The sequence below is a fragment of the Neomonachus schauinslandi genome, chromosome 3, assembly GCF_002201575.2.
Source record: "Neomonachus schauinslandi chromosome 3, ASM220157v2, whole genome shotgun sequence".
NCBI classification, from domain to species: domain Eukaryota; kingdom Metazoa; phylum Chordata; class Mammalia; order Carnivora; family Phocidae; genus Neomonachus; species Neomonachus schauinslandi.
In genome coordinates this window covers 69,090,179-69,117,803 of record NC_058405.1, presented here as the reverse complement: position 1 = coordinate 69,117,803, position 27,625 = coordinate 69,090,179, and the positions used below count along the sequence as shown (strand labels likewise).

Here is a 27,625-nt window from a genome sequence, read left to right as displayed (position 1 = left end):
ACATTTAAAAAACAATTTTATATAATTTTTATTTACACTTTAGGATTTAAACAACTTGCTGGGAACATCCTTTGTGAGGCAACATAGTCTTTTTTTAAAATTTGAAACTATTTAAACTTCAAGATAGGCTCACTAATTTTTTTCAAGGGCAAGCAACAAATGTGTTAGCTGAAAATAGCCAGTTTAATGATTATTTGTAACAGAGACTTGATTATGTGAGCCTAGAGAGCCTCCCCACCTCTGTCTCCCCTGTGAAGGAGGAGGTCTTTGTGTGCTTTTGTGTGATGGTTCCACTGAATTCATTACAATAGAGATGGACATTTCATATTCGTAACGATCCAACATCTGAGCAATCTTCTTTCGAGATACACCATGTTTATTCCTCCTACCAAAAAAGAAAAGGATTTTAATTCTTTAGAATGTATAGGCTTAGAGATTAAACTGTTTTAGAGTAACAGAGTACAGATTCTAAATTATATTTTACAAATAAATACTAAAAGACACATCTCATTCACCCACATTTTAGACAAAAAAAATTTATACTGGCTCTCAAAAATTTTAACAATATTTTAAAAAGGTTTAAAGATACCATAAATCACAGCAAAATGTTAACGGATAAAATCTTCCTCACATAAAACTACCAATTCATTGAACCACGGAGTTAATCTTCCCCCCTTTTTTAGTAACAAAATCAAAGATTATGAGACAGTGTTTTGGGAATTACAGAGGAACTGAGTGGACTACTTTTAGGATTATAAAAATCAATATAAAATATCATTTTTCAAAGTTATTTTAGGACACTTCCTTTTGCATTTTTAAAATTTATTATCAATACCAAATTATTATTAGAGATGTAACAACTTGGACATATTTCACAAACAATGTTGAGTGACAGAAACTAGACACAATGAACACATACTGTACTTTATTTACATAAAGTTTGAAAAAAAATTAAACTATGGTGTTAGGCAAAATATGTTTTAGAAAAAAACACACATTAAAAAAAAAAGAAAGAAAAAAAGACACATTAAAGAGAAGAAAGTAATTACCAGGGAATTCTTACTGGGAAAAGGAATTCAAATAACTTCTGAGGTATTGATAATGTTCTTATAGCATGGGTAATGGTTAAATGAATATTTGCCTTTACAAGAAATTTGTTAAGCTGTGTATTTATATTTTATGTAATTTTCTGTGAGTTTAATTATGACAACAAAAAGTGGTTTAAAAATTATTCTTGACCCTCAAAAAACGTTTTACAATTTATTTTACCCTTGTAGTTTTCTATAACTTGACTTGGACATGGCAAAACACACAGGAACATATTTTACATTTAATGTTATAGTTCTAGATTTACTAATGCTAATTAATTTTTCCCAGAAAAGAGACACAAAGGAAACACTAAACTATAGATGTTTATGTTCAAGATGAGAAGAAAAAAGCAAAAGGACTAGAAGACAAAAAAAGAAAAAAGAAGAGAGATCTGAAGTTGAAACTGGCAAGATATGACTAAATCCACAAGATGTCAAAATTGGTAATTCCATCAATTTACCAAAAAAAAACTGTCAAACTAATCTACATATCAGTTAAACTGACTTTATTGTGTGAAGTCAATTATATTAAGAATTCTAATAAATTTCAACAGTTCCTCAGTGTTAATGAAGCCTAACTGTATTTCACCAATTCATTTATTCTGCCTAACCCAAACAGCTCGTCTACCTGAGGTGTATTATACACACAGAAGCAGATGAATAATACTAGTTATTAATAAATCTATCCATTTTACTCACATATGAACACATAGTGTGCAAATCAGAAAGGGAAAAAAGGGTAACCAAATGAATAAAAGGGGAAAAAAAATTAGTTGAACATCATACACAGAATAACATTTAAGCTGAAAGAGGGCAAGCTGAGGTGGGGAAAAAAAAACTGGTTTTTTAAAAAAAGGAAGTTATGGCTGCACAACTCTGTGCATGTACAGTTGACCCTTGAACAACATAGGTTCAAACTGTGGCAGGTCCATTTACATGTGGCTTTTTTCAACAAATATAGTCCAGTAAAAAAGCCACATGTAAGTGGACCTAGGAGGGCACTTGGTGTAATGAGCACTGGGTATTATATGCAACTGATGAATCACTAAACTCTACCTCTGAAACTAATAAAACACTGTATGTTAATTGATTTAATTTAAATAAAAAAATAAAAAGTAAATATAGCATAGTACTGTAAATGTACTTTCTCTTCCTTATGATTTTCCTAATAACAATTTCTTTTCTCTAACTTACTTGATTGTAAGAATATGGTATATAACACAGGTAACATACAAAATAGGTGTTAATCAACTGTTTATGTTATCAGTAAGGCTTCTGGTCAACAGTAGGCTATTAGTGGTTAAGATTTTGGGGGAATCAAAAGTCATCATCAAAAATGGACTCAAAAATCCATTATCTGTGGATTTCCGAGGCAACTGCACTGAAAACCATAAATTGTAAACTTTTAATGCATAAAATGTAAGGTATGTGAATTACATTTCAAAATTGTTAGGAAAAGCAGAGAGGGAGAATAAAAACAAAGAAAAAGAGTCAGGAAAACCAGTGACATGAGGGGAAAGGGACAAAGGTAAACACAAATCGAAAGCCAGGGCTGAAAGTAATAAAAGTCCATAATCTCTCACCACAAATTTTGAAATCAAAAAATGGTCTGAAAATTCATTGATTCATATGGCAGCAAAATCTAACCAAACCTATACTCATTTGGCAGCACAATGTATATTTTAATCTAATAGTTTACTCAGAACGAACATTAGATTATGTAGAATCTTTCTTATCTAATTAGAGGACTAGTAGTGATTTGCCACAGAAAAAATAAGATGTGTGATTATGACATGCTGCCCCAAACTCGGCTAGGGGTATTATGATTCTGTATATGTACCATATTACCTTTCTATTAAAAAAACAAACAAACAAAAACAAACCCTGAATTCTAAAACACACTGATTACAAGGATTTTGGATTATGAATCTACAGATTATGAATCTGTAGTAGTAAAGATGGAAAAGAGAAAGACGATGAAAGCCCCAGGTAAAAAGGTAATGGGAAGAAAAGTTTGAAGGGCAATGCAGGTAAGTGGTCTGCTGAAAACCAGAAGGAAAAGTTCTAACTTTTCCAAAGTGTTCTGGATTTCCACTAGCGTTCAATGAACTACGAAACAATGTAGGAATTTACATATGAAAAAATAACACACACACTTAACAAGGAAAATTTAATAAAACTGACCAAGGCAAGGTACCCTAAGAACCCTTAAATTTAAGTCAATGTTCCTCTTGACAGAAAGTTGAGTAGTAGTCCCTATTCACAAATAGCAAACATGACAAGCAAAAGTTAGTAAATAGTAAAGAAACTGTGTAAAGGAGAAGAGAAAGAAAAAAAGACTCAAAAAAATTTTTCAAAGATAAGGATTCAAAAAAAATTTGAGTGCCTTACTTTTCTAATTCTTCAGGATCAAATTTCCACCAAGTTTCAGGTTCATGAAACTCTACTCTGTATCCTTTTCCTATGGCCTACACAAAGGAAAGGAAGAAAACAAAAACCCAGAGAATACTTCTTAAAGTAAAAAAGAAGGCAGATAAATAGAAGTTTCATTTAGACAATACTTCTAAATTTGTTTGACCAAGAAACATTTTACTTTTAAATAATATGTCCACAAAAATGTTAAGACCACATAACCAGACAATTTCGAATTACTGTCTTCAAGTCCAGGCAAAACTAACAAGATGAGCATATTTCTTAGTAAGTACCAATCCCAGTTTTTTAAAAACTAAGTTAACGAACACACCTCTTTAGAAAACAGGGACAAATGTTTATGTAATGAAGATCAAAGTAACCAAAATTTCAGAGTATGAAAAAATGAGTTAAGAATAAAATATTAAAACTCTCTCATATCACATATTTACCATTTCCACATATGGTTTCATTTCCCAAGCTTGTGTATTAGTGTTGTCTATTATAACTGGAGATCTCCCCTGATTGATAGCTTGTTTTGCTGAAATAAAAAAATAAATTTAAAAAACAAAAACCAGAGAACTATTAGATTAAAATATACAAAATAAAACTTACACATTCATTATTAAGAAAATTTCTACATCTCTGTACTTAAAACTAAAACTATGCAATTTCCTGAGTTAGTGCGGTGAACAAAAAAAAAAAAAAAAAAGACTCCACTAGATTAAAAGGGAATTAAGAGACATAACCACAGGCAATGTATATTCTCTGGACCAGATACTGGTTTTAACAATGACATTTGGGGAAAAACATTTTGTTGAACTCACAACTAAGAAAGCCTTCAGTCTCTAGCTAACTTTGATTTATAGGAAATATATGAACAAGTTACTTAGGATACAGTCTGAGTATGAAAAGAGATGAGCCTTTACTGACATGGAAAGATGAAGACTGTTAACTGAATATGGCAAATTATAACACAATATGTAAGTATGACCTTATTTTGGTCAAAATATAGAGATCCAGGAAGAGTTACTAAATATCAAAAGTGGTCATCTGAGGGTAACGGGAATATCAGCAATCTATGCCATCTGTATTTTCCAAAGTTTTACAATTACAAATAATGCTTCTGAAATAAAAAACTTATATACCAAGTAGCTAAGTACTACTGTTCAACTGACTTTGTAAGTATTTTTTAAGACCAGAATTCTCAAATTAGGAGCTGGGATCACATGGAAATTTTCTAAACCACATCTTCCTATCCCTTTGCCATCTCTTCCCCAAGAATCCCTGCCACAGTGAGCCACTGTTAACAACAGGAGTGTGTGTACCCCTAAGTGTAAATAGACAAGAAACATAATTAAGAACCTACAATAAAATTTAAAAGCCTGAGGCAAAGGCAATGATATAGAAGTTTTGTTGGGACTTAGAATTCAAAACACTAAGTTCTACATAATGAAAACACTTATACAGATGTCTAAGGGCAGACAGTATTCTAAAGGTTAGTTAAGTAATAATGACTATGGTGGAATACATATTTGGGAGAAAATATCTCTAAATACCAAAAGAAATTTAGAATTTGGGTCATAAATAGGATATCAAGATGCTATCATCTTACGTTGCTCTATCTCCAATCATAAACTGATCAAATCTTTCATTAAAAAAAAAAAAACTTACTAACTAATCCTCTTAATGTCTAATGGTTAGGCTGGCACCTCCAAGGAGAAGCTTAAGAATCAAATTAAATCTCTGATTTGCAGGAATGGGGAGATTATCCTCTTTCCATGAAAAATCATCATGCGATACCACATTCCAGTGTACTCCAGGAGGAAAGAGTTCCTAAGTAAATAATGTTTGACTACCCTAATAACGAGAGTCATTTCTTAAACAAAATAACCACCATACTCTAAGAAACAGAATGACAACCTCAAAGAGGTTTTTAATTTATAGGTGGTCTAACATGAATTTAAGATTCTTCTAATAATACACATGAAGCATACAGAGATTCCCAGAATGTTAACTGGCATTTTTAAAAGTGTTCAATAAACATCTACTAAAAAGAGAAATTTAGTCCTAAGTAAGTCATGCTTATAATTTTCAAAATGTTCAATAATCGCTAGTTATCATTACCTTGGAAAAATTTATGCTATACTGATAATAAAACCAGCAGTTTATCTAACACCATTTTTTATTCAGCAAATATAACTCACATAGCATAAACATTTATTGTAATATTCTAGGCTGGTATTGCAAAGAGAAAAAAATGTCCCATAAAACAAATTTCAGTCCACCAAAGGTATACTGTCTCTGCCCACTGCCTTTATTCATTCCACTCATCACCTACTACTATTTTCCTTAACTTTAGTCCAATAACTCTAAACATTTTTTGGAATTGCAATACCATCATTACTTGATTTACACAGTAATGTTCCGTGGCATAATGTTCTGTGGAAAACCAATACTAGGAAACAATCTTATAATCAAACTTATTTCACATTAAACTTTTTACTCAAAAATATCCTCACTGTAATTCCTGTGAAAATTGACAATTAAAAAGAAAAGCATTCATCCTGTTTTTCCTGTATATACTGTACTAAATTTAGGACAACCCGAATTGCTATTTCTAGGTGAAAGTTCTTCATTACAGAAGAATTCTAGCATGGAAGGAATGTTAGACCTAGAAAATCACCATTTTGCAACCTTTAATGAAAAGTCTCATTCAGGAAACAATTCACTGTTGGATAAAACCATTAGACATAAGGTTGATAGGGAACTTGATAACGGAAGGAGTAGGCTGTCCCTCTGAAGCTATTAATCAATCTTAATATCACTAAAACTGGGACAACCAGAAATATGCTTACCAAAAAAATAAGTTGAACCTAATAAATCCTCCTGTCTAGAACTAACTTCTATTTAAGGAAATACAGGAGAAAGAAAAACAGGTTAAATAGTTACCACAAGGAAGCGAACAGACAACCACAAAATATGGGACATTCTATAGGACAACCAACCAACTTCTGCAACAAATTAATGTTATAAAGGCAAAAAGAGGGGATAAAAAGAGGAAAGAGATTAATCTACTTAAAAGAAACATAAAACTAAATGTACTGCCAGGACCTGGCTTGTATCCCGATTCAAAAAGAACAACTGTAAAGAAATATGTAAGACAACGGGAAATTTCATTACAGGCTGGGTATTACATGATGTCAAGGAATTGTTTGTTTTTTTTGTGTTTTTTTAGGTGTGATGATGGCACTGCAATTAAATAAGATGCCATTAAGTAAAAAAAAAGGTTAATTTGAAATGCATGCTATCTGATGTCTAAAATTTGCTTTAAAAACCTTAGCAAATAAAAAAAGGAGGGAGTGTTAAAACAAAAAAGATAAAAGCCAATAAGGCAAAATCTTGATAACTGATAATAATTCTGAGTGATTGGAGGTATGGGGTTCATTGTAACTTAAGTTAGATTCAAATTTTTTCACAATACAAACAATTTGTTTAATCATTAATACATTCTTCATCTTTTAAAAAAGAACTTACTTAGTTCTAGATCAAAAGTTTTCAATCCTTATTGCAACATTAGAATATCTGGGTAACTTCCCCCCAAAATACTGGTGTTTAGATCCACTCCAGACCAACTAAACCAGAATCTCTGGGGCTAAGATTCAGGCATAAGTTTTTTCACTTTTTATTTTATTTTTAAAATTTTTTAAGATTTTATTTATTTGACAGAGAGAGAGAGACAGCTAGAGCAGGAACACAAGCAGGGGGAGTGGGAGAGGGAGAAGCAGGCTTCCCGCCGAGCAGGGAGCCCAATGCGGGGCTCGATCCCAGAACCCTGGGATCATAACCTGAGCGGAAGGCAGATGCTTAACGACTGAGCCACCCAGGCGCCCCCAGGCATAAGTTTTTTTTAAAAGGTCCCCAGGTGATTCAAATGTGCAGTCAATTCCAGAATGAGAAAAAATTGAGAGATATAGGTCTAAAAAATGCATTATGTAGATTTTTTTGTAGAGTAATGTCAATGGGAAAAACTGTAATATTCACAGGCATTTTATTTCTAGCCTTAGAAAACATTAGCATTACTCTTAGGGAAATACCTTTTGAGAATATACAATAGTATGAAGAGTTGTCTGAATTTATTCATGAGGTATAAAATAAAGGATATCAAAATATCCCACACCTCTATTTTACCAGCTTATATGGGTACACTATTTACAATTTACAAAATATACCTATCTAAATTCTAAGGCAAGTGTAACTATCATCACTTCTAATAGACGAACAAATTGGTCTCAAAGCTATTTAAATGGCTTGCCAAAGTCATTCAGCCTGTAAAAGTCAAGTTGAGAATAAAAACTCAAGTCTTCTGACTCCTAGTCAAATATTCCATCCCGGAGACTTGGCCCAAAACAAACCTCTGTTCTGGTTCCAGTCATGGGCATCACCAAGTTGATTAACATTATACCTGTACCCATCTTGATGGTGAAAATAGTCATCAGTGCTGAATACAATGCCATCACGACTCTGACCAAGCAGAATTCTGTTAATGAAAGAAATCATAAGGTGCCTTTATAAAATCTATAACCATCAAAGATAAGTCACACAGGAAAGTTTATTAAATGAATCTCTGGTACTTACCTGTAAGTATATTGCAAACAGAATAGCACAGGAGCTGAACCTTAAAAAGTTTCCAGATTTCAAGTATCACTTCACACTTAAATCTACACAATTACAATTAATAACAAAAACTTTTTAGGTGGCATTTGTACTAAGTGGCATTTGTATTGCCACTTGTAAAAGCACTCTTCAACCAATCCCAAAATTATGTCAACTATTATCCGTGTTTTAACTTTAGTGAATTTTTATGCGGTGTCTAAAATTGCCTAAATTTAGTGCAGTAAGTAACCTAAAAGGCAAATAAGCCTAAACAAGCAATTCATCTGGGGAAAACTCTATTTGACCTAAAATAGCTTTACTAAACTCATTTCCACAAAACACAAACATATATGACCTAAAAGTGGAAGTCAGAAATAGCTTGAGACTTAAGGTTGTGAAATAACCTGTGATCCTCCAAAGTATAGTCAAACTTTAAAACTGTTAAGAGATTACATTACTAAATGAAGTCAACTGTTAAGCACTAAAGAATACACTCTTCACAATAAATCAATAATCAGATTTCATCCTCACAATATGATACCACCTTAAGTTTCTAAGTACAGATTAAATAGTGTTCAGATTGTCAGAGAATTCCCAAAACCAGTGACTCATGAATGACACTAGGAGTGTGCTGAGAAAAGGTAAAACACAGTTAAGAGAATAATCTGGATCTAACAATAACAGAAATGTTTTGTTTTGTCTCTCCCCCCCCCCCCCCCCCCCAGCCATTAGGCAACTGAGTAACACTCTGTAACTTTCTGAGAGGGGAAGGGACTGGAAAGTGGTAGAAGAGATTGAGAATACAAAAGTATTGTCATGGAATGATTCAAGAATACATACCCCCTAATTCAAAGGAATAAGAAGGACTCTGACTATTAAATAAACATATCTCTCCTTTCCTCAGCTTATTACAAAATTGTATACAGGTATACCTCAGAGATACTGCAGGTTTGGTTTCAGACCACCACAATCATGTATCACAAAGAAGGAAATCAAAATTAATTTTCTGGTTTCCCAGTGCATAAAAGTTATTACTAAAAAAAAACAACGTATACACCCTAATTCAAAAATATTTTATTGCTAAGAAATGCTAACCATCATCTGAGCTTTCAATGAGTTGTAACCTTTTTGCTGGCATCTTGCCTCAATGTTGATGTAGGCTGACTGAAAGATTGGTGGTTGTGAAGGCTGGGGTGGCTGTAGCAATTCCCTAAAATAGGACAATGAAGTTTACCCCATCCACTGACTCTTTCCTAAACAATTTCTCTGTAACATGTGATGCTGTTTGACTGCATTTTACTCACAAGAGAACTTCTTTGAAAATCAGACTTAATCCTCTCAAACCCTGCCACTGCTTTAGCAACTAAGTTTATGGAATATTCTAAATCTTTTGTTTTCATTTCAACAATCTTTACAACATCTTCACTAGTGGACTTCATCTCAAGAAACCACTTTCTTTGCTATCCATAATAAGCAACTCCTCATCTGTTCAAGTTTGATCATGAGATTGCAGCAATGTAGTCCCATCTTCAGGCTCCACTTCTAATTCTAGTTCTCTTGCTGTTTCCACCACATCTGCAGTTGTCTCCTCCACTGAAGTCTTGAACCCTTCAAAGTCATCCATGAGGCTGGCATCAACTTCTAAACTCCTCTTCATATTAATATTTTGCCCTCATCCTATGAATCATGAATATTCTTAAGGGCATCTAGAATGGTGAATCCTTTCCAGAAGGTTTTCAATTTACTTTGCCCAGATACATCCAAGAATCAGTATGTATGGCAGCTACAGACTTACAAAATGTATTTCTTAATAATAAGACTTGAAATTCAAAATTACTCCTTGATTCATGGGCTGAAGAATGAATGTTGTGATAGCAGGCATGAAAACAACATTAATCTTGTTCTACATCTGCACCAGAGCTTTTGGGTGACCAGGTGCATTGTCAGTGAGCAGTAGTATTTTGAAAGGAATCTTTTTTTCTGAGCCATAGGTGTCAACAGTGGGCTTCCAATATTCAGTGAACCATGTTGTAAACAAATATGCTGTCATTTAGGCCTTGCTGTTCCATCTGGAGAGCACAGGCAGAGTACATTTAGCATAATTCTTAAGGGCTCTAGGATTTTCAGAATGGTAAATGAGCACTGGCTTCAACTTAGTCACCAGCTGCATTAGCCCCTGAGAAGAGTCAGCCTCTGTTGAAGCTAAGGCACTGACTTCCCTGCTCTACCTATTAAAATCCTAAATAGCAACTTATTCCAGAGGCCATTTGTCTACATTGGAAATCTGTCATTTAGTGTAGCCACTTTTGTTGATTATCTTAGCTAGATCTTCATTAATTATCTCCGCTAGATCTTGCTGCAGCTTCTACACCAGCACTTGCTGTTTTTCCTTGTACTTTTATGTTACGGAGACAGCTTCTTTCCTTAAACCTTGTGAACCAACCTCTGCCAGCTTCAAACTATTCCCTGGTAGCTTCCTCACCTCTTTCAGCCTTTAGAGAACTGCAGTTAGGGCCCTGGGTTAGGCTTTGGCTTAAGAGAATGTTGAGGCTGGTTTGATCTACTATCCAGACTATTTCAACTTTCTCCATACTAGCAAGGCTGTTTTGCTTTCTTACCATCTGTGTGTTCACTGGAGTAGCACTTTTAATTTCCTTCAAGAACATTTCCTCGCACTCACAATTTGGCTGCCTGTTTGGCTCAAGAAGCCTATCTGGACTTTTGGCATGCCTTCCTCACTAACCTTAATCACTTCCAGCCTGTGATTTAAAGTGAGAGATGTGCAACTCTCCCTTTCACTTGAACACTTTGAGGCCATTGTAGGGTTATTTATTGGCCTAATTTCAATATTGTTGTGTCTCAGGGAATAGGTAAGGCCTGAAAACAGGGAGAGATGGGAGAGCAGCAGGTTGGTGGAGCAGTCAGAATGCACATTAACACTTATCAATTAAGTTTGCCATCTTATTATATGGGCACAGCTCATGGCACCCCAAAACAACTATAATACTAACATCACTGATCATGGATCACCATAACAAATATAATAATAAAAAAGTTTGAGGGCGCCTGGGTGGCTCAGTTGGTTGGGCGACTGCCTTCGGCTCAGGTCATGATTCTGGAGTCCCGGGATCGAGTCCCGCATCGGGCTCCCTGCTCGGCGGGGAGTCTGCTTCTCCCTCTGCCTCCCCCCTCTCATGCTCTATCTCATTCTCTCTCAAGTGAATAAATAAAATCTTAAAAAAAAAAAAAAGTTTGAAATATTGTGAGAATAACCAAGTGAATAAGGACACTAAGTGAGCAAATGCTATTGGAAGAAAGGAGCCAAAAACTTGCTCGACACAGGGTTACCACGAACCTTCAACTTGTAAAAAGTGCAGTATCTATGAAGTACAATTAAAAAAGTTATGCCTGTATATTTTATAATAAAAATAAAATTGCATAGACAAAAATAAAAAAAGATTTAAACATGCATTTCCACTTACAGAATTACAGTTCAAATTATTTCAAGTAAAGCAAATGAAATTAAATGGTTGTTTGTGAGGCTAGAGTTGGATTTCTTTCTTAAACCACCGTAATTTTTCCAAAATATACCACCTAACATATTTGGCACCTTATTTGTTTATAAGATAACCTAGAATATAAAACTGCTACAATATGAGGCACGTGGATGGCTCAGTCGGTTAAGCGTTCAACTCTTGATCTCAGCTTAGGTCTTGATCTCAGGGGTGTGAGTTCAAGCCTCATATTGAAAAAAAAAAAAAATATGCTACACTATTAGCATTCCAAACCAAAGCTCAATCACCTAAAATGATTCTAATCATAATCAACCTTATGATAACCTAATTATATTTAACAGTACCAGAAAACTGATACCATCTTTCTTAGATACCCTGTTTCATTTTTTCCATTCTATTACTTTATTTGCGTGATTTTTCAGATGTTAAATACCATACTATAAGAGTAGAGTAGCTTTCGTATCCAAGGAATGTTTTAACCTCAAAAAAGGTGGGGATGGGGGAGGCGTGGAGAGAGAGGGTAGGAGACAGCACATCAATTTACATCATTAAACCAAGTAAACATCAAACATGAATAAACCTCTTTGAAGAACATCTTAAATATATAAATCATAATTATAGCAAATAATTTTAGGTTGGAGAGAGACTTTTTCTTTCCAGTCTGTTCATGCAGCTTTTTAAAATTCCATGAATTATCTCAAACTATGAAGCTTTATTTTGGGGACTTATATTAAAAAAGTACTTATGATCAATTTGGATATATCTGATGCCATACAAACCATCTGAATAAAAGATAAATTACTTAGGAATATTAGTATTTTCAAAATTCTTGTAGTCAGATTCTATTAAAACTCTCACAAGTAAGGTATTAAAATGAATTCTCCAAACATCAAAACTTAAAACTCTGAAAAATGAAGTATCTACTAAAAAAAAAATCAGATATGGGCCCACTCGCTACTTGATTTGTATTCTTTCTGAATGTCATGACCCATTTAATATTCATAACAACCTTGCTAATTTCATATTTACTAATCCAGAAAAAGAAAATGACTTCAGAAATCAGGCCACCAGAGTTACATAGCTGTGTGGGAGAGTCAAAACTAATGGCTTACAATGATCCCTGCCTCCTGGTATTCACACTCTTATATAATCCCTTCCCCTTGAGTGTGGGTGGGAGTCAGTGACTAGCTTCTAACTAATAGAATATGGCAGTTGACAGAATGTCACTTCTGATATTAGATTACAGGAAAAAAAAGTGGCTTCTGTTTTGGGCTCAGAGCTGGCTCACTTTGTCTCATCATGCTGTGTGTGGAAAGCAGCCCAGGGAGCAAAGAATCAAGAGAGGTCTCCAGCCTGTATATAGCCAGCAACGAACGGAGACCCTCGACCTAACAGCTCACAAGTAACTTAAGTCTTGTCGACAACCTCAAGGGAGATCTTCCAAGAAGATCCACCCCAAAATAAACCTTCAGAGCAGAACACAGCCCTAGCCAACACCTTAACCACAGCATTGTTAAAGACCCTGACCCAGAGGCACCTAGATAATTCACACAGACGCCTGTCCTTCAGAAACTGTGAGATGATAAACGTTTGTTGCTTTAACTCAGTTTTTAATAAGGTAATTTGTTACACAGCCAGATAACTAATCCAGTCTGTGCTTATAATTCTTCACTGAAGTAAGAACAAGTGAATCCTGTTCCTTAACCCTGTTATGAGAACCCTACTTCCCCAAATGGCCTATTATGAGTTAATTTTCATAGTTTTTTTTTTCATACTTCATTTTTACAACTTCTAAGAACTGTACATTATTTTAATACATCCATGTGCATTTACAAAGAGAAGTGATTTTCTCAAAAAAATCTGAGCAGAACTGACACTTCATGAACCCTTTACCTCCTTATTTACTGAGTGGCCCCTGCATACCCATACCCCAAAACCACTTTATTGGGGCACCTCATTCTCTAAACACTCCTTAAATTAAGAATAGAGATCAACATAAGGAAAGGTCACTCTTTCCCCTGGAGTTTAAACTGAGATCTTCTCCAAAAGCAGGGAGGAAAAAAAAAATCTCTTCCCATCTCTCTTTAAACTGTAATTTCTTATGGCTTCTATAACAAATTACCACATATTTGGTGGCTTAAAACAACATGCACTTATTGTATTATAGTTCTGAAAGTCAGAAGTCTGAAATCAGTTCCACCGTGCTAAAATCAAAGGTATGGGTAAGCTGGCATTCCTCCTGGAAGCTCCAAAGGAGAACCTGTTTCCTTGCCAAATTTTTCAGCTTCTAAAAGCCACCTGCATATCTGGGCTCATGGTCCCTTCCTCCATCTTCAAAATCAGCAGTGTAATATCTTCTCTCCTCTCTGAAAGTGCTTCAGTGTTTATCTCTGATCAACTCCCAACATTCTGCTGATATAATAATGAAATTAGTGGCCTGTTTCTGAAAATACATTCACTCATTGGTGAAATCAGTACAATAGAAGAAATGCATATTAGCTAAAATATTTTAGGTTCACCCTTTCTCCTCATATGAACAGGGTATATGAATCTAGCAAAATCTATAGCCCAGACCCCTAGGAATGACACCCAAGGCTTGATCCCTGAATGGTCCTGTGTCAACCACAGACTCAGAGAATTCTGTTTAGCTGATGTCAATTACAATGGTAACAAAATTCCACAGCTAGAAATTGTTGAATTCTGCCTGAAATAAACCTTTCATCAAAGCGCTGTCAGTTTGCCTAAAAGGACAAAGAGCTAGCACTTTCACATACCTACAAAAGTGTATGAACTGTTTTGCACTAGCTTATTAATAAATATTTAAAGTCTGTGCTTGTGTTAGAATTTAACCTAAAACTTATTTCATTAAAATCTGTTAGCAAATTTGTGGGTAAACAATTAAGTAAAAACTTGGTAACGATAAGTATTATATGAGTTCAGAAGGATTATGGAAGACTGAGATGATAAACCAAAACCTCAAAAAGCAGAGGCGTTTGAGAGGACCTTTGAATAAGAGTCCTGAGAACAATGAATGAACAAGTATTATGTCTCCTGCAGTGGAGGGTAGGTGCTAGTCCAAATGCAGAAGGACAAGACGACAAAGAGGTGGGTAAGGACTAAATTAAGGAAGAAGAGGACTTGAAAACTACCCCCAAAGAATCTGAACTTTACCCTCCTATACTCATTACCACGCAGCAATACTAAACAATGCTATCTTTTAATTTAGTGCCCCAAATCAACCCAACTTTGATCTACCAAATCTTCACTCCTTTCTTTCTAAAGCTAACTCCTACGTAAAGCCATTCCCCCACCACAGAATATCTGGCTTTCTATCCAGTCCCAACCAACCAATCTTACTTCATTCAAAATGTGGTGACCTAAACAGCTACTCCTGATTCTTTAAACAAGCTCCTGAAAGCCAGGAGACAGTTACAGGACCATGCATGCAATAGATACTAAAGTGAAGGAGCAGGGAAGAAACACGCTATCATTTATATCTCTAGTTTGACCTCCTACCAGTTCTTACAACTTCTCCCAAGCCCTTTAACCCAAACTTATTCTCTTAAGCCTCTGCTCCTTCTATGAAATGAAAATAACACAACCCATTTTACAAGATTTTTATATATGAAAGTACTCTGTTAACTGAAATCATGACATAAATGGTAGTTACTACTATTCTTTTCTTACAACATACATCTGATTCCTCAAATATATGTATTATATATATCACCTCTATCATCTCCCACTACAATTACACCTCCTTGAAATTCTATTGCAATACCACTACTTTATTCATCTTCAGTTTCAACATACCCCAATGTTGTTCCAAATCTAATCTTTCTTTCTTACATTTATTCTATACCAACGCATAGTCAAGTGACCCTAGCTAGGAGATTCCTTCACACAATTTCCAAATTTCAACTATTTCTTTCCTCTGATATTACATTCTAAATCTAAGAGACTGCCCGTGTTTGTGACACTTCATTCTTAATTTCTATCCTTTCTAAAGAGTTGAAATTTCACCTTCTCTACAAAATCTTCATTAATATAAGAATAGGGGCTCCTGAGCAGCTTGGTTGGTTAAGCATCTGCCTTCAACTCAGGTCATGATCCAGCGCTCCCACCCCCTTGTCTGGCTCCCTGCTCAGCGGGGTCTGCTTCTCCCTCTCCTTCTCCTCGTGCTCTCTCGATCTCTTTCTCTAACTAAATAAAAAAGTCTCTTTTTTTTAAGATTTTATTTACTTATTTGTCAGAGAGAGCGAGAGAGCACACACAAGCAGGGGGGGCGGCAGGTAGAGGGAGAAGCAGGCTCCCCGCTGAGCAAGGAGCCCGAAGCGGGACTCTATTCCAGGACCCTGGGATCATGACCTGAGCTGAAGGCAGACACTTAACCGACTGAGCCACCCAGGCGTCCCAATAAATAAATAAATAAATAAATAAATAAATATATAAGAATAAAAATGCAAAATGCAAAATTCAAATTCATTTACAAAGATCACAGCTTACAGGCTAGCTTGAAATGTATCATAAATTTAATCTTTCTTTAATTTACTGCTTCTGAAGAAACTTCTGTTCAGACTGTTTTGCAAGTAAATATAAAACATTTACATAATGGTTCTTTGGATTTTATCCTTGCTGGAAGACATCAAACAATTTTCTTTTTCGCTTGATCAGTCATAAATCCTGAATCATCCTACAAAAACTGCCAAGAATTTGTATTGTTTTTCTTTGTACTATTTTTCACAACTGCACAAATGAATTCAAGTGCATCAATATTCTTTTTTAAAATGCAAACAAAAATAGGAATTTGAAACATTCTGTCATACAATAACAATAAAACATAACCAGTTCTAACTCTATTTAACTCAGGTATTGCTCACTTCAGACTCCTGAAACTTAAACAAAAAAAGAGTTCCCTCTGCCAATCAAAGATATGAACCTGCACAGTGCTGAAAACAAACTCACAGCTCCTTTTCCTTGGTTTATCTCATTTGCTTCTCACAATTATTCCAGAAAAATAAGTATTACCCTTTCTATTAACAGATAGCAAAACCTGTCCAAGGCCATGAAGTTTGAAATAACTTGGTCAAAAGCCCAAATCTTCCAACCCTAAGTCCAGCTCTGCTTGGATAGCTGACTTAAAAAGGAAGGCGAGTACAGTTCTCAAATAGCATTTACTTACATCACTGTCATACACGGTGTATCTATTTTTAAAACCCTTAGCAGAATCTTTATATGTCAATTCTCCTTTCCTCCATCAGAAAACATCTTTTTAAATATTTACACTGTCAGATGTCATTCTCAAGTTTAACAAATTAAAGATTTTCTATTAGAAACATGAAAGCATTTGTCATTGAGAACTACCATCATCCATGATTTTTAAGTAATGAATTACCAAGCATTTACTTGGTATCCTTTACTCACCGAGACAACGTTGTTTTCCCAGAACCAGGCAAACCTCTTAAAAGAATAAGTAACTTCTGCAATTTATTTAATTTTTCATCTTGAAACTGCTGGTTCATAAGCCTGTCTGTTCCATTATGCTTGTCCATAGAAGGATCTTTCCAGCATCCTTCCCTGGTTTCACAGAAACCATTACTCATATATGCATCTTGCACACTGTAACCATTTGTAGAGGAGTGATCTCTATTGGTATTCTCACTACAGTCAATATAGTCATTGTTCTGATCAAAAGTCAAACAATGCCAGTTAATGTGACAACTATTTACATAATACCCATTTTGATGCTGAGACCCATCTGGAGCATGGAAAATATTTGATGGTGGATTTAGTGGAGCACTAAATCTTTGCATATTTAAATGACAGTTAAAACTGGGAGGAGGAGGACCTTCGGGTACTATAAAATAATGCACTGACTGCCATTCAGGCCTGAAGGAAATTAACGAATCTTCACAAAATGCAGGTATTACTTGTCCATTACAAGGATATTTGCCTGGTTCATTCTCCACCTGCTGCTGAAAACCACAATGTGACTGAAAAACATTACTAGTATCTCTTTCCTTTCCTTCTTCAGATTTTAACAGCTCATTATAATGGTCCTGATAATGCGTAATAAGTTTTTCCTCAGAGGGTTTGGGTTCTTTACAACTGCCTTCCAAATCATCTTTTTCATTTTCAAGCTCTTCAATTTCCTTGTAAAACTGGAATAATTCGCTGTCAAGCTCTGATTTTTTGGAGTTGAATTTCTGTTTCTGTTCTTGTCCTCCTTTGCCATCTGTACCACTGATTGCATCTGAGTGACTTCCCCTTTCATTACATTTCTTCTTCTCAGGAGGTTTGTAAATGGGTCCTATAAATGCTTTACTTGTGCTATATATCTCATCATCTTTGGATACCAATGCAGGACTTGCATCCTGTAAAACTTGTGGATCAATGGATTCAATAACATCTGATCTACCATTGCCAGGAATCTCATTATGCACAGGTTTCACCAAGTCTGTAGTTTTGGTGTTGTCCTCCTGAGGATAACTATGCCCTCTGACATCAACAATGGTCACAGGGACCCAATCATTCCCAGTTTCCTCTTGGATTCTGTGAAAATTAGCACTACCATGATGGGAGAAAACATAAGCCTCTTCAGTTGACTTCAGTTTTTTATAGCATGGTTCACCTGTTAGTTCTTCACCATGATCCAAGGATTTCGCTTCAATTTCACCATAAGGCATCTGAGGAGCAAATAAATCATGTAATTAATAACTAATATTTTAAAAATCTAAACAAAAGTTTTTCAGAAACAAAAAAACATAAAAGACATTTAAATGGTAAATTTTCCCAAAATACAAAAACTACAAAATTGTAATTTCAGAAGCACTTACTATTTAAGTATTGTTATAATGATTTAGGGAGGGGCCTCACTGAAGGTAAGTATCTTTTTCTTAAAAAAGATATATCTCACATTTAATCCAAATGATGCATTTTTTTATAGATTTTATTTGTCACAGAGAGAGAGCACAAGGAGGGGGAGCGGCAGGTAGAAGGAGAAGCAGGCTCCCTTCTGAGCAAGGAGCCCATGCAGGACTCAACCCCAGGACCTGATCAGGACCTGAGCCCAACGCAGATGCTTAAAGGACTGAGCCACCCAGGCATCCCTAAATACATTTCTGAACTTAAAAACTTGAAGAATTTAAGTAAGTTTGGAAAACTGAATCAAAAATATATTTTGATGATATACACAACTGTGTACTAAGATGGAGAGTAAATCTGCCAGCCAAACTGACACCTATCCAAACTGGTTTTGATAAATGTCTTCATAAACTCTTATTGTTTAAAACCACTATATCCTTCGGAGTAAATGGATCCAGCTCCCAAACCTCAGCATCTCCTCAGCAATCAAACGTTAGATACTCAAATGCCTAACTTTACAGACCCTTTTCCTGTGAATAATATGAGTGGTTTCCAAATGGGTGTACAGCATTAATTTAAAAGAAAAAAAAAAATAACTTCAGTTGCACTAAAAATGACTCAAATATATCAAACATTTCATATATCACCTGAGTCCCCTGGCCTTCTGACCTCCAAAGAAGATGGCCCGGGCAAAAGTGCGTCACCTAATGATATATATAATTTATATATAAATCTGGCAACTCCCCAAATCAATGCGTTCATCTTTTCCACATGCCTGGTCAATCTGGAAGATAAATTCTCCTTCCCTTGAAATTTCTTAGGGGCCCTCAAAAGTGCAATCCCAAACGCTGTTTTACTCAATACTTCATTCTGCCCGCTCTCTGGTATTCCTCCAACAAGGCAGAACAAGAAAAAGCCAAAAAAGACGAACTAGACAACGATACAAGTAGGCCCAAAGAAACTGAAAAAAAAAAATACGACTGTAAAGAACGCGGTCCTATCGGAAACGCCCCCCCCCTCCCCCCCCCCCCCCCCCCCCCCCCCCCCGCGACCACTTCCCAGCTTCTCAAATTTACTCATTCGAAATACCATAAAAGTCTCAAGGAACAGCAAGACGGCTGCATTAACAGAGCGTGGCCTATACACAACCTGAGTCCCCTGGCCTTCTGACCTCCAAAGAAGGTGGCCCGGGCAAAAGTGCGTCACCCAGTTTCTTTCTCCCAACGGAGACACGTTCAGGTTCTGTCTAGGAATTCAAGAGATATCCTAGCCTCAAAGGTTCACCCCGGGCTTCCACGTTTACGGCTAATCAAAAGGTTCCAGCCAAGAGCAGACGAGAAGCCAAAAAACCCGAAAAACGTCACCACCATTACCCCACCCTTACTTAAAATGGGGTGTTTACTCACCTTACACTACATTGACTTTTACCTCCCAATAAAATCGTGGTCTAGAGAGATACGAACATCTGAAAAGGTGAAAGCAAAGCGCAAACACACCCCAAAGCACAGAGAAACTAACACCCAAACCCTCAGCATCTGGGAAACTGCACCGCCGTACGCAAGATGGCTGCCACCTCGCGCTTACCCCGGCAGAAATTACAGATTTGCGCTCGGCATTGTGGGAACTGAAGTCCAGCGTTCACACTGGGCCTGTTAACCTCAGTCCTCGGAGACTGGTCTCCCAGAATCCATTGCGTGATATACGCAGAAGCGATAACCAACGTAAACCCTAACTAGTTCCTAGATTTGGAGCTGGGAAGTTATTTAGAACTGTCAACTTTGGCTAAAAAAGGCAGCGACCCGCTCTGGAATTCATCCGTAAAGGAAAAGAGAACGTGAGTGCCTGGCACCCAGATACATAGGCCGCTCGCAGTGCATGCTTTTAAGACTTTCTAGGATACAGAGAATCAGGCTTTTCAAAGGGGTCTCCACATTTGGTATCACCAAGTAGGGTTGCTGGCGTTTCTCTGAAAAACCACTCGGTAATTTCAGGCTCACGTTCTTCTATCGATGTAAACAATCACTGCAGCAGAGCCTTGAGTACTTATGAGAAAGTTACTTCGTATCGTAACTGTGTTGTGTTTTGTTTTGAGAAACAAAGACCAATTACTGAGCGTTCCCACTTAAAGAGTCAATTTCTGACAAGCACTTAGAACAGCAGCAGGTAAAAAAAAAAAAAAAGAACAATTTGGCAATCCTCAGCTCAGAATCCCATCTCTTCCCACCACCTCCCCACACTCTCCATGCCCGCTCCCTCCCCTGCATTCTTTCCTGCCACTACAAGTAAACTGCTAATGTCTTCGTATTGGAATAAATCTTTCTGTTGTGGTAGTTTCTAATTTATAAATATAACAGTTAAAATCACAGTCTGGAATATTTGCATTTGATTATTTAACAGCTTTATGACCAAGAGGGCTTAGGCTTATGACCAAAGCAATTCATCCCCTTACAAAGAGACTCTTCTCAAATACAAATTCCCACATCAACCTTTGATGTTTCCTCGTGGTTAGATCCAAGTTATGCATCCTCGGTGGAAACAACCACGTAAGTGAAGTTGTGTCTTTCTCAAGGTATTATATTTGGAGGTTCAGGATGTATGTCCATTATAAGATGATATTAATCTTTATCACCGTATCAAGGTGTTTTCCAGGTTCTCCACTGTTTATTTTATCCCTTGCAACTAATAATCTATGAAAAGCTACTTTGAGACCAAGCAAATACCTTGCTCCTAATCAAACTCTACCTTGTGGTTCAACCTCCATTGGATGATCTTGCTGCAACCGATCTTTACAATGATGGTTACAAACTAGCTTTTTCCCCCCACCTAATTCCTTCAAGGACTCCACATTTATTTCTGATGATGCTACTATAAAGAAGAGCCCTCCTTATTTACTATCAGCATGGATTTATGTTTTCCTTTTTGTTCAAGAAGTCCATAAAAAAATCCATTACTGTCTTTTATTATTTATTTATTTAGTTAGTTAGTTATATTAGACTATTTTGAGGACAGTTTTAGATTTACAGAAAAATTGAGTAGATGAAGTACACAGTTCCCATGTACCACACCCACCCACGTTTCCCTTATTATTAACCTCTTATTATTATGATACATTGTTATAATTAGTGAACCAAATATTGATACATTCACATGAATTAAGTCCATAGTTATTTCTTTAATTTTTACCTAATCCCCTTTCTGTTCCAATATCCCTTCCAGGATACCATATTACATGTAGTTGGCATTTCTCTTTAGGCTCTTCTTGGCTGTGACAGTTTCTCAGACTATGCTTGCTTTTGATGACCTTGACAATTTGGGGGAAAACTGGTGAGGTATCTTGTCGGATGCCCTTCTACTGGAATGTATCTGGTGTTTTCCCATGATTAGACTGGGGTTATAGGTTTTTGAGGGGAAGATCACAGAGGTAAAGTTAAAGTGTCACTTTCATCACATCATAGCAGGGGTACATACTACCAACATAATTTATGATTGTTTATGTTAAACTTGGTCACCTGGCTAAAGCAGTTTGTCAGAGTTCTCCATTGTAGTTTTTCCCCCTTTCCATACTGTACCCCTTGGAAGGAAGTCACTGTGCACAGTGCACATTTCTGGTTGTTAATCTCCCCCTCCCTTACTTGTATAATTTATTTGGAATTCTTCCACATGGGATATTGTTCTGTTCTTCCCCATCCTTATTTTGATCCTCAAATCATCAGATTTGGCCAGCTTCAGGTTGGCTCTCTTTGACCTGGGGGCACCTGGGTGGTTCAGTCCATTAAGTGTCTGCCTTCGGCTCAGGTCATGGTCTCAGGGTCCTGGGATCGAGTCGCATGTCGGGCTCCCCACTCAGTGGGAAGTCTGCTTCTCCCTCTCCGTCGCTCCTCCTGCTTGTGCTCTCTCTCTCTCAAATAAATAAGTAAAGTCTTTAAAGAAAAAAAAGAAGAAAGAAAGTATCCATCCGGGGGCACCTGGGTGGCTCAGATGGTTAAGCGTCTGCCTTCGGCTCAGGTCGTGATCCCAGGGTCCTGGGATCGAGTCCCACATCAGGCTCCCTGGTCCTTGGGAGCCTGCTTCTCCCTCTGCCTTTCTCTCTCTCTGTCTCTCATGAATAAATAAATAAAATCTTAAAAAAAAAAAAAGAAAGTATCCATCCGCTTCTATTTTCTCAGGAGTTTTAAATTAGGAATAAGTGTTGAATTTTGTTAGTGCTTTTCAGCAACTAGACATATTAATATGGTGAATTATATTAATATTTCCTAATATTAAACCATACTTTCATACTTTCTATAAGTCCCACTTGGTCATAATACATTATTTTCTTAGTGTATTACTGGATGTTATTCACTATATTTAGGATTTTTGCATTGGTATTTGTTAAGTGATTTTGGTTTGTAATTTTTTTGGTCATATCATAATCAGGCTTAGGTATCAAAGACTAGTCACTGATGGAGAAATTAGAAACAAAATACACAAAATAGTTGAGAGTTCTACTTTCCCAGTGTCCTTTGATTTTCTTTCTCTGAACATCCTTTCATAAGCCATATTTTGTTGTCTTCGCATTTTTTGGTTCTTGTGGGCCTTCACCTTTCCCATTAATATTTTTATGAGTAAGGACTACCCTTGGTGTGAACCACCTTTGAACTTCTGCATATAGCCACGTTGTTTATGCTGAGTTATTTAAAAATAAACTACAGACAACTTACAACAGGTCACAAGCCAAGTCCTGCCTGTCTCACTTGTATTGCCCTGCTCCCAAAATGACACTGGGAGGCATTTTGTAAATAAAACAATACATTTATTTACTTATTGTGCTCAGTGCACTTGTCCCTGAAAGTGACAGTATGAGTAAATCCTAAACGGAGAAGCAAGAGAGAGCATTTTTCCTTAGCAGTGGTGACAGCAAGGAAGGTGGTAACAACACGGGTGTATGAGGCCAAGGCTAGCTTCTTTTTTTTTTTTTAAGATTTTATTTATTTATTTGAGAGAGACAGAATGAGAGACAGAGAGCAGGAGAGGGAGGAGGATCAGAGGGAGAAGCAGACTCCCTGCCGAGCAGGGAGCCCGATGCGGGACTCGATCCCGGGACTCCAGGATCATGACCCGAGCTGAAGGCAGTCGCTTAACCAACTGAGCCACCCAGGCGCCCCCCAAGGCTAGCTTCTTAAGTTGGTCCGGCCCTTGGAAGGCCCATCATCCAATCTTCTAACAAGTATGTTCTCTGGTGATGGGCACTATTACCCCCACTCACCTTTCAGTCTGTCCTCACAGAAAAACCAAACTTTACAAAGGATATGACGTACCAGACTTCACACAAATAAAATGATACAAAGAAATGGAAGTTGAAATAAGCAATTCTTTTCAAATGAACTCTGAGGAAGCTCTTCTTAAAACTATCTTGCTGGTGAGCGCTGTGAGTTGTGTAAGACTGATGAATCACAGACCTGTACCTCTGAAACAAATAATACATTGTATGTTAAAAAAAAAAAAAAAAAGTAGGAAGGGAAAAATGAAGCGGGGGAAATTGGAGGGGGAGATGAACCATGAGAGACTATGGACTCTGAGAAACAAACAGGGTTTTAGAGGGGAGGGGGTGGCAGGATGTGTTAGCCCGTTGATGGGTATTAAGGAGGGCACCTATTGAATGGAGCACTGGGTGTTATTCGCAAAGAATGAATCATGGAACACTACATCAAAAACTAATGATGTAATGTATGGTGACTAATATAACATAATAAAATAAAATTAAAAAAAAACTATCTTGCAACAAAACTACATAAATTTTTATCCTATTCATAAAGAAAATCTGCATTTGACAATTTCTGTATCTACAACAGGAAATTTCAGGAGGTTGGGTAAAAAACTTAATTTATGCAATAAAATATTTTATAGTTTTATTTCATGGAATATAATTAATTCCCACAAATTTTTATGGATCTGGACATGAAACCATTTCTAATCAGGAGTTGCAGAAATAACATCTTTCTTGGCTGTTTAGTGCCAAGGTCATTGGAAAGTATACCTTGTAGGCAATTTTTCAGAGCAACTAGTCAATATATTTGCTTTTTAAAAAAACTATGCAGCTTCAATAAAACCTCATATATGACTTCCAGGGCTTCACTAATTTTCCATCAGTGGTGTGATTTATTGATTTTTCCATTATAAATATTTGTAGTTACCATGCAGTAAAATTTATTTTAAAAAATAATGACATTTCATTACATAAAGATGATATTTATTATTTTTAGAACCTACAAATGCAGAAGCCGAATTTATTTTTTAACTCAACCGTTGCTTAAAACCGCTGAGAGGAGAGTGATTGGGGGATGGTTTAGTGGTGTTTTTCCTATTTAAAATTTTTCCCTCTATTAAAGTGATGCATTGTTATCATAGAAAATGTGGAAATACTGAAAGGATAAAGAAGTTATATTATTTGGTGCTAGCCATAGATACCAACTCTGACTAGATTAAACAGAAGGGAATTTAGGGGAAGATATTAGAGGTATGATAAAGAACCCAGGCTACATTACATTGGCTAATACTTCCAGCACAATATAGTAATGGGGATAGTAATCATCTTTGCCTTATTCCTGACTTTAGTGGAAATGTCTTTAATTTTTCTCCATTAAATATGTGTGTATACATATTATATTATATTATATTATATTATATTATATTATATTATATTATATTATATTATATTAAAACTATCCATCTGGGGGCACCTGGGTGGTTCAGTCCATTAAGTATCTGCCTTAGCAGTAGTCCCCATGAGGAAAATGGCTTTGTCAGTCTTGTTTACTGCTTCATCTCTAGCAACTGACATATTTCCTGGAACATAACAAGTGTTCAATAAATATTTGTTGAATGAATGAGACATAGGACATTATTTTGTTGCTTACCAAGGAAGTTGACAGGAAGAGGAAAAAATGATTGGGGAAGTTACAAGAAACACTAAGACTTAAAAAAGGCCAGGTGACCAGAGGATTGAAAGATAGACCTGGTTATGTGAAACAGTGTGCAAGTCAAATCAGCAAACATTTATAAAAGGTCTGCTCTGTTCAAATCATGAGGTCATGTGGTATTTCACTCTAGGGTCTTCTAATCTGGTCAGAAATAAAGAAAATTAGCATAAAAATAAGAAATAAAAGCACAATGTAGTGAAGCAACATTTTTTTTTTTTTAAGTACACTCTCCCCAGTGTGTGGCTTGAACTCAGGACCCTGAGATCAAGAGTCTCATGCTCTACTGACTGAGCCAGCAAGGCACCCCATGGAACAACATCTTTAAATTAATGAAAGAAAAAGTGGTCAATTTAGAATTCTATACCCTGTGAAACTGTATTTCAAAAACAAAAGTTCAGTTATATAAATACTGAACAAATATATCACTGATGGTTCTGAAAAAATTGGATATCCATATTTTTTTAAAAAGAAAAAGAACTAAGATCCATGATTTGTATCATATACAAAAATAGCACAAAATCTATTATAGGCCTTTAAAAAATCTCCAAAATACAAAACATCTCAAAGAAAACTTAGGAGAAATTATTTTTTGCCTTGGTTTAGGCAGATTTCTTAGATCCAACATCAAAAGCATAATCCATAAAAGAAAACAATAGAAGTGTTTGACAAATTATAATTGCCATGAAAATTAAGAACTTGTGTTCTTGGAAAGGCACTATTAACAGAATAAAAAGACAAGCCATAGACTGGCACAAAATATTTGCAAATCACATATCTGCTAAGAGATGTGTATCCAGAATATAAATAATTCTCTAAACCCAAAACAATAAAACCCAATATTTTTAAATGGGCAAAAATTTGAATAGACACTCCACCAAAGAAATAAATGGATGGCAAATAAGCACATGAAAAGATGCTCAACATCATCAGTCAAGAGAAAAGTGAAAATTAGAAAATTAAGTCAATTATATATATGAATATATATAACTACACATCTATTAAAAATGTCCAAAATTTAAGAACAACCATAGCAATATTGACAAGGATGTGTAGCCTCTGGAATTCTCCTACATTGATGGTGGTGTAAAATGGTACCACCACTTGGAAAAATTTTTGGTAGTTCCTTCAAAGTTAAATATCCACCACCATATGATCCAGCCATTCCAATCTTAGGCATTTACCCAGGAGAAATGAAAACATATCCAAATGAATATTTGTACACACATGAAAAAAATGTTTATAACAACTCTATCTCTAATGGTCCATAATTGGAAACAATGAATACTGGAAAATACCCATCACTAGGTCAATGGATAAGTAAATTGTCATGCCATACAATGGAAGACTACTCAGCAAAAAAAGGACTATTGATACATACAAAACACGGATGACTCTCAAAATAATATTGTTGAGTGAAAGAAGCCAAGCAAAAAAAAGTACAGACAGGTACAGTATGATTCCCTTCAACCAAAGTTCTAGAAAATGTAAACTAATATATAGTGACAAAAAGCAAATTAACTTAGGGATTAGAGGAGGGTGAGATGGGCTAGGAGTTGAAGAGTAGGAGGGAGGGAACTCAAAAGGGCACAGAAACTTTCGGGAGTAGTGGATATGTTCTTTAGTTTGATTGTGTTGTTGCTTTCGTGGATGAATATGTCAAAACACCAAAATTGTACACTTCAAATATTTGCATTTTATTGTATAGTTTTTTTATTAACTCTATTTAGTCAATCTTATCACCATTATATCTTCCAAAAAATTCCTCAAAATGCCTGGTTTAATTGTGGCATTCTTCCTGGCTTCTATTTTAAACTGGAAACATTTTAAACCAGCTAGACTCTGGTTTTTATATTCAACTAAGCCATAGATATTCCAACACAGGGTTCTCTGCAGAAACTAAAATCTTCACCAAATGATGAAAAGATAAGAGATAGAAAATTAGATACCCACTTATAGGCATGTCTATAATTTACAACTTAAAAAGCGTTAGCCTCCCAGTACTCTCTCCTATCCCACATCTTGCTGCTCTCATGTGACTCCTCCATCTATATCTACCTTCCCTGTTCGCTTTGGGAAGTATTTCTATGCTGCTTTGATGTTTCCCCTTGGTAAGATGCTACTGGTGCCTCTGCTT

The 27,625-nt window shown here is 36.0% G+C and overlaps 1 protein-coding gene across 2 annotated transcripts in view; it reads right to left on the bottom strand.

Annotated features, from left to right (window-relative positions):
- The window catches only part of N4BP2L2 (NEDD4 binding protein 2 like 2), a 73,839-nt gene extending 53,754 nt beyond the window's left edge, over positions 1-20,085 (bottom strand). Inside the window, exons 1-6 of one of the 2 annotated variants that reach the window (XM_021678345.1) lie at positions 19,939-20,085; positions 17,093-18,354; positions 7,913-8,037; positions 3,950-4,038; positions 3,480-3,556; positions 239-385 (exon numbers count right to left, since the gene is read on the bottom strand). In XM_021678345.1, coding sequence (XP_021534020.1) covers positions 239-385; positions 3,480-3,556; positions 3,950-4,038; positions 7,913-8,037; positions 17,093-18,354 — 1,700 coding nt within the window. In that variant the 5' untranslated portion in view covers positions 19,939-20,085. Of the gene's footprint in view, positions 1-7; positions 386-3,479; positions 3,557-3,949; positions 4,039-7,912; positions 8,038-17,092; positions 18,355-19,938 lie in introns of those variants that run through there. The other variant, XM_044913569.1, reaches the window with a different exon arrangement.
- Between the last annotated feature and the right edge of the window lie 7,540 nt (positions 20,086-27,625).